Here is a 16,145-nt window from a genome sequence, read left to right on the forward strand (position 1 = left end):
GCGCCGTTAAGCGTCCCTTCTTCTGATATATTGTAAAAGCGTAATTCGAGATTACCACGTGACACATGTGGTAAGCTATCCAAACAATTCCAAAAGCGTAATTCAAGATCTACGTATCCATGCTGTAGGAGACGGAGTTTTTTTTATATAACGGTAGGAGACGGAGCTTGGTTGTGCGTTGTGAGTTCTGTTCCGCAACTCCGCCGGCGAGTCCGGTCCGAGGTTGCGGAGCGAGAGCGAGCGTCGTAGAAGAAGTAGTCGAAGTAGTCGAACACGCGAAAGTAAATGACACAGAGAGATATGGAGGAGACCAGCTTTATTAATCAATGATCAGGTGTTACAATGATGGCTCCTCGTTGCTTTATATAGGGGGTAGGGGGTCAAGGGATAAGTACCCACTTAACGTGAAGTGGGGGACACGGGAGGGGCTAGCCCGTGAGATACGCACGAGGCCGCCGCCACCCCTCGGTGGCCCCGGTTTCCCAACACTCCCCCTTGGGTAATTATCCGTATATCCATGCCTCAAAACTCCGAAAAACCCAGTGGGAAAGAATATGGAGAAAGAGCACACGGTATACATTGTTGTATTGCACGAATTGCCTCGTCAAAAACCTCGTGTGAGAAACATCAGGAAAACTCACTCAAGGGAAAAAGAGTACAATCCACTCAACCATCAAGTTGAGTACTCGATCATCAGGATTGAGAATTTAGCGACGAGTTTGTGAAGTTTCTCCCCCTGAACCTTGCATCTCTCTAAGTCTCATCATACCGATTCCACGCACACACCTCTCTAAGGTTGATGCCGGTAATGATTTAGTGAACATATCAGCAAGATTGTCACAGGAGTTAGTATGCAAAACTCTCACCTCATTCAACTGCTGCAGCTCATGTGCATAGAAGAATTTGGGACTAATATGCTTTGTGAGGTTACTCTTCACATAACCCATCTGGACTTAGGGGTTTGTACGGTGTTCAGCCCACATGCCTGCTGAATGTGGCCGATCATCCGCCGAAGCGATACACATTCTTTTGACGCTTCGAATAGTGCCTTGATTTCCGAGTGGTTCGTGGAAGTCGACACAAGAGTTTGCTTGGACGATTTTCAGGAAAAAGCAGTTCCACCACAAAGGAAAACATATCCAGTCTGCGATTTGCAATCATGCGGGTCCGATAGGTACCCAGCATCGGCATAGCCTATAATAGATAGGTCTTGATTCCTCTTATAAAACAGGCCAAGATCTTTGGTCCCTTGCAGGTAACGGAAGACGTCCTTGACACCTTTCCAATGTCTTTTGGTAGGTTCAGAACTGTACCTCGCAAGCAAACTGACGGTGAACGCAATGTCTGTCCGTGTACAGTTTGTGAGATACATGAGTGCTCCAACTGCACTCAGGTAAGGAACCTCTGGTCCCAGAGTTTCCTCCCCCTCTTCCTTTGGCCTGAACGGGTCCTTGTCTAGCTATAAAGATCTCCCGACCATCTGGGTCTTAGAAGGATATGCCTTATCAAAACCAAATCTTTCCAACACCTTCTGGGTGTAGGCCGACTGGTGCACTAGAATCCCATCAGGGGAATGTTCAAGTTGCAGACCTAGACAGAACTTGGTTTTACCCAAATCCTTCATCTCGAATTCCGACATCAGGTAGGAACTCGCTTCCTCAATATCCTCAGGTGTACCGATTATGTTTAAATCCTCCACGTACACCGAGATTATACAGAATCCATCTTGGGATCGCCGTATGAAAACACATGGGCAATCTTTATTGCTCGTGTAGCCCTTCTGATGAAGGAAATCGCTTAAGCGATTGTACCACATTCTACCAGACTATCTGAGTCCGTACAGTGCCTTTTGCAGTTGAACACTATATAGACCCCTGTTTGCTCTATCATGGTTCGGAACAGGGATACCTTCTGGAACCTTCATGTATATGTTCGAATCCAAGTTACCATACAGGTAAGCAGTGACAACATCCATTAGTTTCATTTTCAAGCCCATGTTTACTGCCATCGAGATCAAGTATCTAAAGGTAACTCCATCCATGACCGGGGAATAAGTCTCCTCAAAATCGACACCTGGTCATTGAGTGAACCCTTGAGCGACGAGCCTTGCTTTGTACCGTACTACCTTATTATTTTCATCTCTCTTTCGAACAAAAACCCACCTATGGCCAACAAGGCGAATGTGGGGAGGAGTTCGACAAAGTGGTTCGAACACCTTCCTTTTGTTGAGAGATAATAATTCGGCAGTAATTGCCTGCTGCCAATCTTTCCAATCCGACCTTTTCTTGCAATCAGCGAGCGTGTTAGGCTCAGGGTCAAGATCTATGATTGAGGCAATTTTTGTAGCAAAGTTGATGTCGACAATCACCATTGCTCGGTTCAGGGACTCCCCCGTATAAATATAATTTATGGCCATTTCGTCATGGAGCGCATCCGGCGCAAACACTTGCTCTACCAAATTTCCCATTATGGGAGCAAGGTCCTTTAGATTTCCCGCGCCGATGTGTGCGCTCACATCTTCGCTGGGTGTTTCCCCTATGGGAAAGTTTAAGTCCGGAATTCCGTGCACTGAATTTTCCGTACTTGTGCCAGGTCTCGACTGGCTCCCCGTTTCAATTTGGGGTACTTTGGCGACAGGCTGTAACAAATCTCTCTTATCCTTTTTCGTCAGGCGTCCCCGAGTACTTGGGATTTGAGAAGCCGGATTTCTCGTCCTTTTAGGCATTTGGACAGGAGCGGGTATACCATCATTTTTCTTCGGTATTTCAACCCTTTCCGGTGCATTGCGCGCATGCACATGCGATTTTGTCACAGTCTTTAAGTCACTAAAGTTGTCGGGCAGTTGATTTGCTAAAGACTGCAAATCTATTATCTTTTGGACTTCTCTCTCAGTCTCAGCAGTGCGCGGGTCATGAGCGTGGATCCCCGTGGCTTGCCACGTGATTTCTCGACTTTTAGCATCAAGGGGTTGATTCTCTCCCCCTAAAGTCGGGAAAAAATCCTCGTCAAAAATGCAATCAGCAAAACGAGCCGTGTGACAGTCACCTGTCATGGGGTCCAGATACCTGATTATGGACACAGTCTCATAACCAACGTATATCCCCAACTTACGGAGCGGGCCCATCGCCGATCGCTGAGGGGGTGGTATTGGTACATATACCTGGCAACTGAACCTACAAAGGTGGGAAATTTTCGGTGCCGACCCTTGCGCAAGTTGAACAGGAGAGTGGATGTTGTAGGCCGACGGTCGAAAGTTGATGAGATTAGCCGCGTGTAACACCGCGTGGCCCCAACATGTAGTTGGTAAATTACAACCCTGAACGAGCGGGCGGGCAATGAATTTAATTCTTTTAGTCAATGCCTCGGCAAGTCCATTTTGTGTATGAACATGTGGTACCGAGTGCTCAACTTTGATTCCCATTGCCATGCAATAATCATCGAACACCTTTGAAGTAAATTCTCCGGCGTTGTCCATTCGAATAGACTTTATACGATAATCCGGGAAATTATTCCTCATTTGTATGATCTGAGAGATCAACTTTGCAAAGGCATGGTTCCGTGTTGACAGCAGGCAAACATTGGACCATTTAGAGGAAGCATCAATGAGCACCATGAAGTACCGAAACGGCCCCGTGAGGGGCTGAATTGGACCGCATATGTCCCCTTGGATCCAAGAACGTGGGGATTTCATCCCTCACCTTGAGGGCGATGGCCTAATGACTAACTTCCCCTTAGCGCATGCGGAGCACATGAAATCATCGGGATTCGGGAAGTTCTTCACATTAACATTATGGCCATGCGAGTTGTTAATTATATTTCTCATCATCCTAAGTCCGGGGTGGCCTAACCTATCGTGCCAGAGGCAGAAGAGTTCAGAGCTTCTAAATACGGTCTTGAGGGTAGTGTACACGGGCGGTGCTACTATCTTAGTGTAGTATAGCCCTGTGTCAAACGAAGGAAGCCTTTCGATAACATGTTTACCACCTGCATCCCGCTTTGTGATGAGTAGGCACTCCTTGCCGTTTTCATCATCGGTCTCAGCATGGAAACCATTAGCGCGGATGTCTCTAAAGCTCAAAAGAGTACGAGTCGACTCCGGGTACAACAACGCATCATTAATGATCAAAGTTGTTCCCATAGGGAGTATAATAGTGGCTCGTCCGGAGCCAACTATGTGAGAACCGCAGCCGGCGATTGTCATAATACTTCCCAGAGATTTTTTAATGGACTCAAAGTACTTAGTTTCTCGTAAAATGGTATGAGTGGTGGCTCTATCGGCAAGGCACGTTTCCTCCATTCGGGCGCCACACGCGTTCTAAAATATGACATCTAATTAATGTAATGAGGAAGAAAATACATTAAAAATAAATGCACACATCTCAGAACATAACATGCTATCATGTATAAATAATGGAATAAATGAATGAAATAAATGTCATCCAATCGCCAAAGTAAAGAATAAGTTTATGCTCTCATAGAGCTTACAACCAAATCGAATTTATTCAAATTTATTGTATCAAATCACGGAATCATGATAACCAAAGAGGTATGCTAAGTGGACTTGGTGAAGAAGCCATTCACTTCAGCTGCAATCTCCATACTAGTGAGCTGATCCTCCTTAGAAATCATCTTGGAGGCAGCATCAATGTCTAGTGGCGGCACCGCCGAGGCGACCATGTGGTCAACCTCCATGGCGACGTGGGCATCGGTAGAGACCGCCAAAGCTGCCGCGATGGGCACCACGGGGTTCGCCTCTATGGGCGCAGCAGGGGGCGTAGAGATCATCACGGGTGCCGCCATGGGCGCTGGTGATGCTCCCTCCTGAACCAAGGCGAGGTGTGTCTCACGCGCCTTCCGAGCCTTGTATGCCTCAATGACCTCCGGTGGTGCGCGACACTGGCGGGAGAAATGCTCCACCGAGCCACAACGGAAGCAATCCTGAGGCCTCTGCCCTTCCTTGCCCGGCTTGTTCTGCTTAGCCAGGGCGGGGTGGGGGTGAGGGCCCTTCTTCTTGCCCTTGCGGCCCCTCTTCTTCTGTTGAGGCTTGCGGACTTTGAGAGCATTCACCTCCTGGCGAGAACTCCCCCCAAGTGGTTGCGCGACAAAGTTCTTTTTGAGAACCTCGTCCTGCGCCTCCGCCACCTGGAGGACGTCAATCAACTCTGAATACCTCGTGTAGTTCCCCTGGCGGTAGTTCCGTGAGGACTGGACCGCGTCGGGGTGGAAAGTGGATAGGGTTTTCTCAATCTTCTAGGAGTCGGTAATCTCAATACCACACAACCGAAGAGTCGTACAAATCCAGTGCAGAGCCGAATTGTACTCCCAACCGTCTTGAAGTCCACAAACCTCAGACGGATCCACTCTGCCTCTGCACGTGGCTTCACAGTGTACTTCAGCCGCTCAAACCGCTGCTTAAGAGTGGTCCAAAGGCCAGAAGCACTGCGCTCAGCCATATACTCATCTTTCAAAGTAGGTGACAGGTGATGACGGAGAAAGTGCAGAGCCTGCGCATTCTCAGTTTCGAACTTGGGATCAGTGGCGGCCAGCTGGGCCCCCTTACCGATCGCCCTCAGGAGGGTTTTGCCCTGGAGAAAAATCTCGCAGTGCGAGGACCATGACAGGTAGTTCAGGCCTGTCTGGGCCAACTCAGGAAACTCCTTATTGACAATTCCGGCCATCTGCGATTTATGCAAAAATCATGAGATTACAGCAGGTAATCTTTTGCACAATGCGATGTTGATAAACTTATTCAATAAAATGACGTTCCATTATCTAAAACATGTTCTTATATGACTTAATGATTAAGAGTGCAAAACAATTAATCTACGGTAGTAAAATCATACAATAAAACATGTTTACAAAATATAGCATGTTAAGCGCATCTAGTACGTGAAAAATAGCCCAAAAAGTGAATTCCCGAGGCATTTTAAAGCCCAAATACGCGTTTTTAGCGAAAACAGACAGTTTCAGGGGGTTCTACGCGAAATATTGCTGCAGGAATAAAACTCGCGTAAAAGTTGAAAACTACAGGGGCTAAACCGCAATTTTTCCGCGCTGCAGCCTGCGCCACTTTTTTGTGTGTACCGGGGTCTCCACAGCCCGCGGCCCAGCCGGGCCCAGCAACCAGCGCCTGGCCGGCCCATCCGACCGGCTCACCCGGACCACACCCGGGGCGCGCTAGGGTTCCTAGCGCCCGAGTGGGCAGGGCGACGGCGGCAGCCACGCCAGGGCAGCGGTGGCTGTGGCATCCTCGCCACGCCACGGCGACGGCCGTGGCGGCCATGCCACCCGACGGCGGCGGCCAGGGCACGCACGCGCGCGGGCAGCAGCCACCAGCAGGGCGGCGCGACCAGCGAGGGCGCGAGGCGGGCGCGAAGCGGGGCGCGAGGCGAGGCCAGCGGGGCGCGCGGCCATGGCGCGGCCAACGGGGGGAGGGGGGCGCGGCCATGGCGCGGCGCGGCCAGGCCAGCGACGGGGCGTCGGCAGCGGCTGTGGCCACGGCCACGGCACGAGGATGCGGCAGCGACCATCGGGGTGGGCTGCTGCGAGCACGCGCCAGCGAGACGGGGCGGGGCTGCGCAGCGCGGCCAGCAGGGCGGCGCCGGCGACCAGCGGGGTCGCGGCCAGCAGGGCACGACGCTTCACGCGCGACCAGCGGGGTCGCGGACAGCACGGCGTCATCTGGACGCCGGCCTCGGGATGCGGATCTTCGTCGCGTTCATCCGAAAAACGACGACGCATGGCACATCTGGTGCTTTTGCGGCGGTACCGCGATCATCTGGATCGCGATCTGTACCGACTCCCTATAGTGCAGTCGACAAATTCCTCTTAGTCCAAGAACGGCGACGTGTTCGTCCGCTTGGTTCTTGGGAGGAAAATCCACACCATAGGTAGATTAAATCCGAAAAATAATCTAATCGCAAAAACGGAATCGCAGTAACGAGAGGAATCCATTTTTGCAAAAGTGGGGATCGGATCTTATACCTACGCAGGATCGACGAAAGCCTGCATGATGCAGGCGTGACGCAGGCTTGACGGAGAGTTGATTGAGCGAAGCGTGCTGATAACGTGTTCCGCAACTCCGCCGGCGAGTCCGGTCCGAGGTTGCAGAGCGAAAGCGGTAGACGAAGTAGTCGAACACGCAAAAGTAAATGACTTAAAAGATATGAAGGAGACCAGGTTTATTAATCAATGATCAGGTGTTATAATGATGGCTCCTCGTTACTTTATATAAGGTAGGGGTCAAGGATAAGTACCCACCCATTTTATTTTAAGTGGGGTGGGGGAGGGGCTAGCCCGTGCGATACGCACAAGGCCGCCGCGACCCCTCGGTGGCCCCGGTTTCCCAACAAGTTCGAGCTCCTAAAACCTTTCTTCCCCACGCCGCCCCAAATCCTCCCCGCCGTGCCCCTCCCCCCAAAACCCTAGCTCCTCCTCGCCGACGATGCCGGGCATGCCGGCCGACAGCGGGGGCGCCATCGTCCCTTTCTCGGGGGAGCCAAAGCACGCGGCGTCGGCACTGCCTGTGCGGCCCATCCGCCACGGCGTGCCGCCGCCCATCTCCCGCGTCTACATCTCCTGGTCAAGCGGCAACCTCCTGCAGGTCGCCTGCCTCCGACCTCCTAGTCCGGAGGAAGGCGCCGGCCGCGGCGCGGAGGAGGTCGCCGGGAGAGTGGTGGAAGTGAACCTCGGCGTCGGCGCTGGCAATGGCAGCGCGGAGGTCGAGGAGGAGGTCGATGAGGCGGAGATGCGGCGGATCGAGTACGGTTCGGTACCGGCCTTCGCGCTGCTGCAGAGCAGGAAGAACGCCCTCGCAGATGCTGCTGCTATGCAGCACATGCACTCAGTCTCAGAGCACGCAGAATGGTGAGCATTTTGGTTTTCGTGTGTTCGCTGCTTAATGCAATCTGGTTTTGATTAGGGATTGATTTGAGTACCAATTGTAACGGTGAGCTCTATTTCACATTTCTTACGGTTCAGAGGTCCAAATTGCTTGAGTTTGTTACACAACTTATGCTTATATAGGAAATGGGCATTACATGTCTATTCAAAATCTTTTAACTTTTACAACCCATGTTACAATTGTAGTGACTTTGGCAGCCATCCATGTGCTATAGAAGCTATAGTTGTACCTCTCAGACGTCCATTCTGAATTCTGATGCATATATTAATCATGCCTGCAAAAATAAACCTTACTGGGCAGTCGCATCACAGGAAGAACCTTACCAGTTACTGTAAAATCTGCTCTTGTTCTTATTGATTATTTTTTTGATTAGGTGGCAATATGTGCTCGAATACAGCAAAACCATCGGTAATCTTCTTGGCAACCAAGATTCTCTTCCTGCTCTCATGATTGAAGATCCGAGGGCAATTCTTAAGGTGACCGTCTATATGTGTTACAAACTTACGATGCTTTCTTATCATTTAAGTTCACTTATATTTTTGTTGTTTCCAGTAAGGAGTAACTGCTATATTTTAATTTACAGGTTAGAGAGAAGCCTACTAGTTTAAAGGCTGCCTGGGAATTGTTAGAAATATTCTATGTTGACAAAGAGTTACACAGCTGGCTTCCGGAGCGACTCGTTGATTGGTTAGCCGTAATGCTCTTTCTGTTGACAATTGCCTTGTTATACCTTATTAAGTCATATTTACTGTCACAATGCCTGGGCTTATATCTCTCTTATTCTTCCTATTTTGGTATTAGGATTACGACAGCCTCTTGACCAAGACGGATGGCACGGTGTATTTCAAGCTCAACAATTTCCAGAAAAAGCTAATCAACCTGCAGGTTGATTCTTCTATTATCAATGATAGTATATAGAGGCCAGTCTGGTATACAAACTTTAATAACTGACCGCCCTGTTGAGTTGATGCTCTGTTATATTTTATTTATCTATTTACTTCTGTTAATATGTATTACTTCCATGGTCCAACCCTTGTACCTTACTATTGGTGAGAGTGAACTGATGTCTGATAATAAGTGGTATTTTTGTAGATTGTTGAAAATGATGATGATTACTGGAATGGATTATCGGCAGCACTGTCAGTTGGATGGCTTGATGTTGTGGTATGTCTATATGTTTTGCACGTTTTTCATAGGTTTATACTCTTGTGTGTAGCTTGCCATCTGAAGTTTTTTTTTCTTGCAGGTGAATATGCTACGTTTTCATGGATCATACCAATTGGGTCAGATGGACAACCGTGAGGTACTTAGGTTGTTGCTACTTTCAGGCCATTCTTGATTTCTTTAGTCACCTTGTCAGTGATGTTGATCTTGCAAATAAAATATCATTCTGGTTTGATTTAAGGGCCTAGATCATCGATAATTGTATTGCCCTATTTGCCTTCTCCTTTTAGGCTTTTACCGAATTAGAATTTAAAACTACCCAGATTTTCAAATGCAGAATTGCAATGAAAAATGCACACTCAGTTTGTCCCTTTTTTTTCTATGAAGTTCATGTGGTTCAGCTATTGCACCAAGTGCAGTTATGTTATATTGTTGGCCGTATACATTTAAAAGTTTAATCCTATTTAAAATATTAAACAGTAGCCTAGAAATAGTACGCTTTCACCGCCCTCCTGTCGATACAGCTATGAAGAGAACAATTAGGTGGCAATGATGAATGGATCCATTCTAATGCATAATTTTGTTAACTTGATCATGGGAAGAGAGTGACCTGTAATGCAAGGACTCGCAATTTCTCTGGTCTGTTTTGGGGTTTGACTTACCTTCATATTTTGCTTGAATAATTACGATTCACGAATAAGATACAAGAAAATGTTACTCTGCTATATTTCCCTGATTTATTCTTTGATTTTGATAGCACTTGTGCTAATTTACTTGCGGTTATCACTCGGACATAGTATTTTATTTATACTTTTGCAAGTTATTTCTATATGGGGCATGTATTCTCTTGTAGCTTTGCCCATATAATATGAAATTCTCTGCTGTCAGTATGTTTTATGTACAACTAATCCTAACATAAACGGCTTTTGTCCTTTGGTCCATCAGACAGAAAACGGGTTGGTTGAGGCTGTTGCAGTTCTTGTCTCAACCATGCCGCGCATGAGACCGGATTTACCAAAGGGTAAATTAGGGCAGTGCTGCAAAACAAGACCTGATTTCATCAAGGTATGCTTTATAAATGTTGCCATCTTTTTGAGCACTTTACAATTTCTTCTGCACCCCTATGAAAGTTGGATAGATCTAAACCACTAATGACATGATCATTTTCCCCTTATCCTTGCGAAATCATAACAATATTAATTATCCTGTTTTTACCCTCATTGCTGCTGCACATTACAAGCTATGCCTTGCATGACCACCATGATGACCAGTTACTGCTGCTCATGAGAGTGCCTCCGTACCACAATGTTATAGTTATACTTCTGCCTTCTCATGTTCAATTTCCACATGATGGTGCTGCTTGTACTGTTAGGTAGCACCATCGCTACTTGCCATGCTGCCAAACTTATTTTGCATTTTTTATCCTACTGTTTGCAAATGATTGCTGGTGCTTTTGGCTCCCTCTTCATCACTTGCTGCTGCTTCCTTGGGCTGCAACCTGCTTTGTGCCCACTGTTGAAATATGAGTGCATTACCACCTTCCCTCAATATCTAAATGTCTGCCGAACTGTTTGGTGCATGGAAGTATCAGAAATAAAAGCGACCTGGCGAGCACTGAATATAAAAAATTTCAGCCTATGTCGAGTCCATGTCATAGGCCCAAGGGAGCCTATATGTGGGGGTTGAGTATGAAGGGAGTGTTTGGTTCCTCTCCGCTCCTCTAACTCCGCTCCCGGAGCGGACGAGACTGCAGCTCACTTTGACGGAGCTGCCAAAACCGAGCTCCACAACTCCGCGGAGCGGATTGATTCCGAACAGGGCCTAAGTATGAGACTATGAGTATATTCCTCACCGTTTGTCACTACCTTTAAGTTTTTGGAGAACTGATTGCTGCTCGAAACTCATTATCCACCGAGGTTCAAGGAGAATTATTTGGGGACAACTCTATAAATGGTCTAAAAAACACAAATACTTGCTGGGGGTGGCGTGTCCGTATTGGATACCATATCACACATGGATTTGTCTCCAATACATATCAAGGGAGTATCAGCTGATTAAGCATGAAAAGTAACGAATTTTAATCCCGATACCTCACAGGTATGTTTCCGATATGGCCCAGCCCAATAACTAGCGTTTGTCTCAGCCCTACCTGTAGTGAAACCCATCCCTGATCCCTCTTCTCTCCCAGATCCAAAATGCGACAACCTAACAACCAGAACAACTATCCAAAACACACTACCATAGCTCGGACAGTCCCGAAAACAAAACACAAGGGAAAATGAACGCAACTGTCTTCAAAATGCTATCCTGCATCCATCCTCTAAACTCTAAAGCTGAATAATGAGGCTCTGGATCTTATCTTGCATGCCCCACATCTCTCCCGTCATCCTTCTGGCGAAAGACAACGCCCTGCATGGAGGCAATGAGGATTGGTCAGGGTACATCTTTTAATGTGGCACATATGCTCTTTTATTGGAATTTCGTGCCTGCTTTTGGTACCCTGAGATGCAAATCTTGACCTTAATGGTAATATGACACATGGTTCAAAGTGAAATATGTGATTTCTTGGTAATACTTCTAATTGAAACGGTTTTACCTTGTTACTCATCTGTGAAACTGGGCAGTGTACTGGTTGGGCTTGGTGAAATTGTTATGTCAATCTTCCGTAGTCATTCTTTTTGCCTTCATAAGCTTTAAATTATGTGTTAAAAAAAGTTGTCCCAGTTGAAGTTCACAGAAAGATTTGATGAGCTACTTGTATTTGCAGGCATGGGAAAAATGGCGAGGTCAAGTAAGTAAACTGGAGTGCAGTGCATTTTGGATTCAGTGCAGTCACCAAAAAACTCGTGATGGTTTGAAGAATCTGCTTCACATCATGATGGGAAACATAAAGGACCTCACTGCTGCTACTTCCCATTGGCTGGAGCTATTCGCTTCTCATTTTCTTTATATAAGGCCATTTACAGTGGTTCGTCTCATACCCATGCACTTGCCTCTTGTATTGTCAGTTCTAATGCTTTGTGGTTCATTTGCTTGAGTAACTCTCAGTTTTCCTTAATACTTCTGTGACATTCCTTGATTCCCAATGCTTGCGTAAAGATGTGCCAGATGCCCTTACTTCCCTATTACCTAAGGTTTTGCATGCAGTTTCCTCCCATGGCTTTCAGTTTCATGATTGCTATTAGAGCAACCCCTTGTTGACAAGATCATTTTACAATTGAATGTGTGCTCTAATCTGTTACATGACCCCAGGACCCATTGTATGAGTGCCCCCCCCCCCCCCCCCCTCTAAACAATGACCAGCCATTATGGTTACTTAGAGCTCTCACTGTCACAGCTCTATTGGCTAGGGCCTAGGGCACAACAACTGCATCTAGCCAACATGGGCTCGAGTCTTCATCTTCTTTGGAATGAAAAGCTGGGGAATGTGGTCACACCTCTCGGTCTCATTCTTTTTTTTTTATTGATTTTGAATTGTCTTTGTGCAATATTTTGTGCTTTTAAGATGGCTAAATATTTACCCTGACTGAATTTCCTGAAACCTCTTATCTCTCGTATGGTGCAACAGTTAGCTTTTAATTTAATGTATACATGTGAACAGTTCAAGGAGTCTTTGTGCAACAGTTTAGCCTTTTCTCTCCATTGTTTCAGGGCTTTGAAGGGATGCATCACTTAGCACAGAAATGCATACAGCTTAAGCCGTCTTTCGACACTAATGGATTAACAGGCCTGCTTAACGGCATCCTTTCAGAAAATCCAGAGGTTGGCATGCAACATTATCCTGGCAGACTCCATATAACCCTTGTCTTTCCTTTCTTGCCGATGTAACATTTCTTTTTCATGTTTAGGTTGTCTTGGCGGAATGCACAAAAAAATTTGGGCCTTGGTAAATGGACAATCTGTTACTCGGAGTATTTGATTTTCCACCTACTGTCAACATTGAAACACTGTGACCTAATAGATTTTGCCATCTGTGACCACAGGATGGTTACACACTGTATGGAGCTGTTGGCAGCTGATAATGACTATGCGGATATTATGTTGCATGAAGAACGACCTAACTTTGGTGGCATAAGCATAGAAGAACTGCACCGGCTAGTCTACGCTCAAGTTTTGTGTTCTCATTCTTCAACTTGGCAGGTGAGTTTTATGTACTCAATGCACTACCAAATGACTAGAGCAGCTTCTGTTCTGTTCTGTGGTTTTAAATATTGAGAAAAGTCCATTTTGAACCTTGAACTATTTTGCCTGGTGTGACTTGAACCCCAAACTTTCGAACTGTCTATCAAATCCCGAACTTTCTAAAACCATTGAAATCAAATCCTAGGACGATTTGAAAAATGGTTTTGTGTTAGTCTTCTAAAGAAGTATGAAAACAATTCATGGATGTCATAAGAAAATCATAAAAAATGACCATCTATGTCATGTGCAAAATGACTAGAGAATTTCATTTATCTTATCCAGTGAGTATCCCCACCGTATCCCTGTTTTTTTCAAAATCAGAAAAAGGGAATAATCGGGGATACGTGTAGCCGAGTGTATCCCCGTGTCGCCTGCTTACAGCATGGGGTTACGGCTGACCCAGCCGTATTGGTGCTTTCTAGTTTTCACATTTTTTGAAAACAGCAAAATGTAAAACGACTATCTAAAACCAGGTTAGGATTTGTTGAAGTGTATATGTGGATTGCCTAGCCTTTTCCATCAGTTTGGACTTTGGGTTGCGTTGGCTAGTGCATGAAGCTTAACAGGGCTGAAGTTAAATGGCGTTTAATATGGACGGTTTCATAGTTCAGGGCTTTATGGGACTTTCAGCCATGGTTCAGGGTTTACAATAGACTTCTTTCTTGAACAATATTCTGATGTATGTGGGTCTGAATGTTCTAGTGTATGTATGCGTATTGTGTAGTTTGCTACCATCCGTTGTCCACTTTGTTGTATCAGATCTATAGAATCGATGTTGTTTATCTATGCTAGGCGAATGTCTTATTTTGATGTTGTTGGTAATGGCCATCTTGCATGTTTGGTACTCAGATCGCACCGACTTATCTGTCCTCGTGTCTAAACCAAGGTCTAGGGCTGCTGGAGATTCTACTTCTCAAGCAACCCATACAAGATAACCGTCTAGTGCTGAAGGTACGTTTATTCAATTTGATATTTACTTGTGGTGTTTCTGTATTTTTTTCTGTCACCTAAAACTCGTTTGTGTGAGCAGACTTTGGAACTTTGTCGTTTGTATGAACTGGAGAATGTTGGTACAAACATCATGAAGGTAAAATGTGGTTCGTAATGCACGCGTAACTTTATTTTTAAGATAAGCACAATTTTTCATGAGCATCTTGGGTTTTAAAATGGCTTATTCTTCAACTAAATATTCAAACTTAACTTTGGAATTCTGTATTTAACTGGCTCAAGATGTCCTATCTAATAACTTTTTTTTTTGGTTTTAGATTGCAGGCTGTTACCATTGGAAGCATGGTAGAAAAGGAACTGGGGTTTACTGGTTTCAGCAAGCTCATGATAAAGTACGACTTGATAGAATTGCTCAACAATTGTTTGAACGCATTGGGAAGTCAGTCGCAGATGATAATTTTAAGGTGTCAAATTCTTCCCTTTTTCCTCCCCTACAGTTAGTTTAGTCTTCAGTATTAACCAAGTAAAATGGATCAAAATATGCAGACAATTTAGCAGCTATATTATTCATGACAGTATCTAATAGTGATTTTGCTTGGTCAGCAATGGGAAGGGTTGCTCGAGTTACTAGGTTCAGACATTGGTAGTGCAGGTGGTCTTGAGTTCCTTCACAGGTATTTATTTCCTTTTTGATTTTTTCATCAAATTATTGTTTCTTTTCTCTTCACAAGTGTGACATCAGCTTAACATATGCTTTTGCAAAGGTACCGGGATTTCAAGAGATCCCTTCAACAGGCACTAGAAGGAAGGACCGGCGAGGCTGCTCGGCAGACCGTGGAGTTTCTTATACAGGTAAAAATGTTTCTGCAGTTCAATACTTCAATTCAAGACCATTGGTAGAAGATGTGCAAAAAAGCATGCAGCTTGTAGGAATAGTTATCTTGTCTCCAGGTTTAAGATCTATGGCATTAGTTTTTTTATTCCTTATATACAATGTAATTTTTCTTTTGCAGCTAATGAGAAATCCTTCTACACCACAACGTTTCTGGCTGCCCCTTCTACATGACTCGGTAAGCTCCCGCTGGTTGATTAGTATAGCACTAAGGATCTTCATTCAGCGAAATAGCTTAGCTAAATCATATTTCTTCATCTTATCTTAATCCGGATTAACATTTAAGAAGTTTGGAGTTCTGATTCCATTTTCTGTCGCCACCTTTTCTACAGGTGAAACTACTCAACTGCAAACCCCGCCCTTTACTGAATGTTGCCGAGACGACCTTGTTGCTAAATAAACTACAAGAACTGTCCATGGCCAAGCTGCGTCCTGACTTCTGCAGTAATCACCTACCAAGCCATGCACTGAGCTCTGTCAGATTGGCTCTGGGATCAAATCTTGCCCGTGCCATTCTTGAAGAAGCTTGAACTCTGGTTGTATCTGGTGGAGTGTCAGCTCCAGTTTGGTGGCGTTACTCCGCAGTTACAATCAGGCTCCCTATTTTGTTGTTGAGAAAGTTTGAATTAGTTCGCTCTGGTTCAGCGGCTCTGCCATAGATGTATCATATATTGTTTTTAGCTTTGGTGATCTCATTTGTCTGTTGTTTTTTATACGAAACGGTGCTTGTAACTGTATTCTTGGGTAAAAAAACCAGCATGTTGTTGCATAAAATCAGTGTGCTTATTTCTAACATGCACAGTGGACCTGTGGAAAAGAAAGTACTCCTTCCGTTCCATAACTTTTGTCATGGTTCTAGTTCAAAGGAGTGTATCTGCTAAAAAAAAAATCCGAACGACTTGGCCCATTGTCACTGGGAGAATGTTTCTTCCCCCATAAATGTTTTTATAATTGGATAGAGCAAATCTTCTAAATTTGACCCTTGTGCACAAGGATGTCCACGTTGACTGGTTGTCAGGTGTGATTGTGAATACCATTTTTGTTTGTGTAGACAAA

The 16,145-nt window shown here is 45.5% G+C and overlaps 2 protein-coding genes across 2 annotated transcripts; one reads left to right on the forward strand and one right to left on the reverse strand.

The window, feature by feature from the left end:
- Positions 1–4,551: 4,551 nt before the first annotated feature.
- LOC109758389 (uncharacterized) lies at positions 4,552–5,678 on the reverse strand. Its single transcript, XM_020317240.1, has 2 exons — positions 5,328–5,678; positions 4,552–5,250 (listed from the first exon to the last, which is right to left on the reverse strand). Exons 1-2 carry the CDS (start codon positions 5,676–5,678, stop codon positions 4,552–4,554), a joined length of 1,050 nt encoding a protein of 349 aa, XP_020172829.1.
- A 1,580-nt stretch (positions 5,679–7,258) lies between these two features.
- LOC109758380 (nuclear pore complex protein NUP85) lies at positions 7,259–15,863 on the forward strand. Its single transcript, XM_020317232.4, has 18 exons — positions 7,259–7,866; positions 8,277–8,379; positions 8,487–8,597; positions 8,705–8,788; positions 8,996–9,067; positions 9,150–9,206; positions 10,013–10,132; positions 11,835–12,035; positions 12,719–12,829; positions 12,916–12,953; positions 13,051–13,207; positions 14,099–14,200; positions 14,280–14,336; positions 14,515–14,661; positions 14,801–14,871; positions 14,962–15,049; positions 15,211–15,267; positions 15,422–15,863. The coding sequence occupies exons 1-18, from the start codon at positions 7,445–7,447 to the stop codon at positions 15,617–15,619; spliced, it is 2,196 nt and encodes a 731-aa protein (XP_020172821.1). The 5' UTR covers positions 7,259–7,444; the 3' UTR covers positions 15,620–15,863.
- Positions 15,864–16,145: the final 282 nt, after the last annotated feature.

Source organism: Aegilops tauschii, chromosome 3 (genome assembly GCF_002575655.3).
Source record: "Aegilops tauschii subsp. strangulata cultivar AL8/78 chromosome 3, Aet v6.0, whole genome shotgun sequence".
NCBI lineage: Eukaryota > Viridiplantae > Streptophyta > Magnoliopsida > Poales > Poaceae > Aegilops > Aegilops tauschii.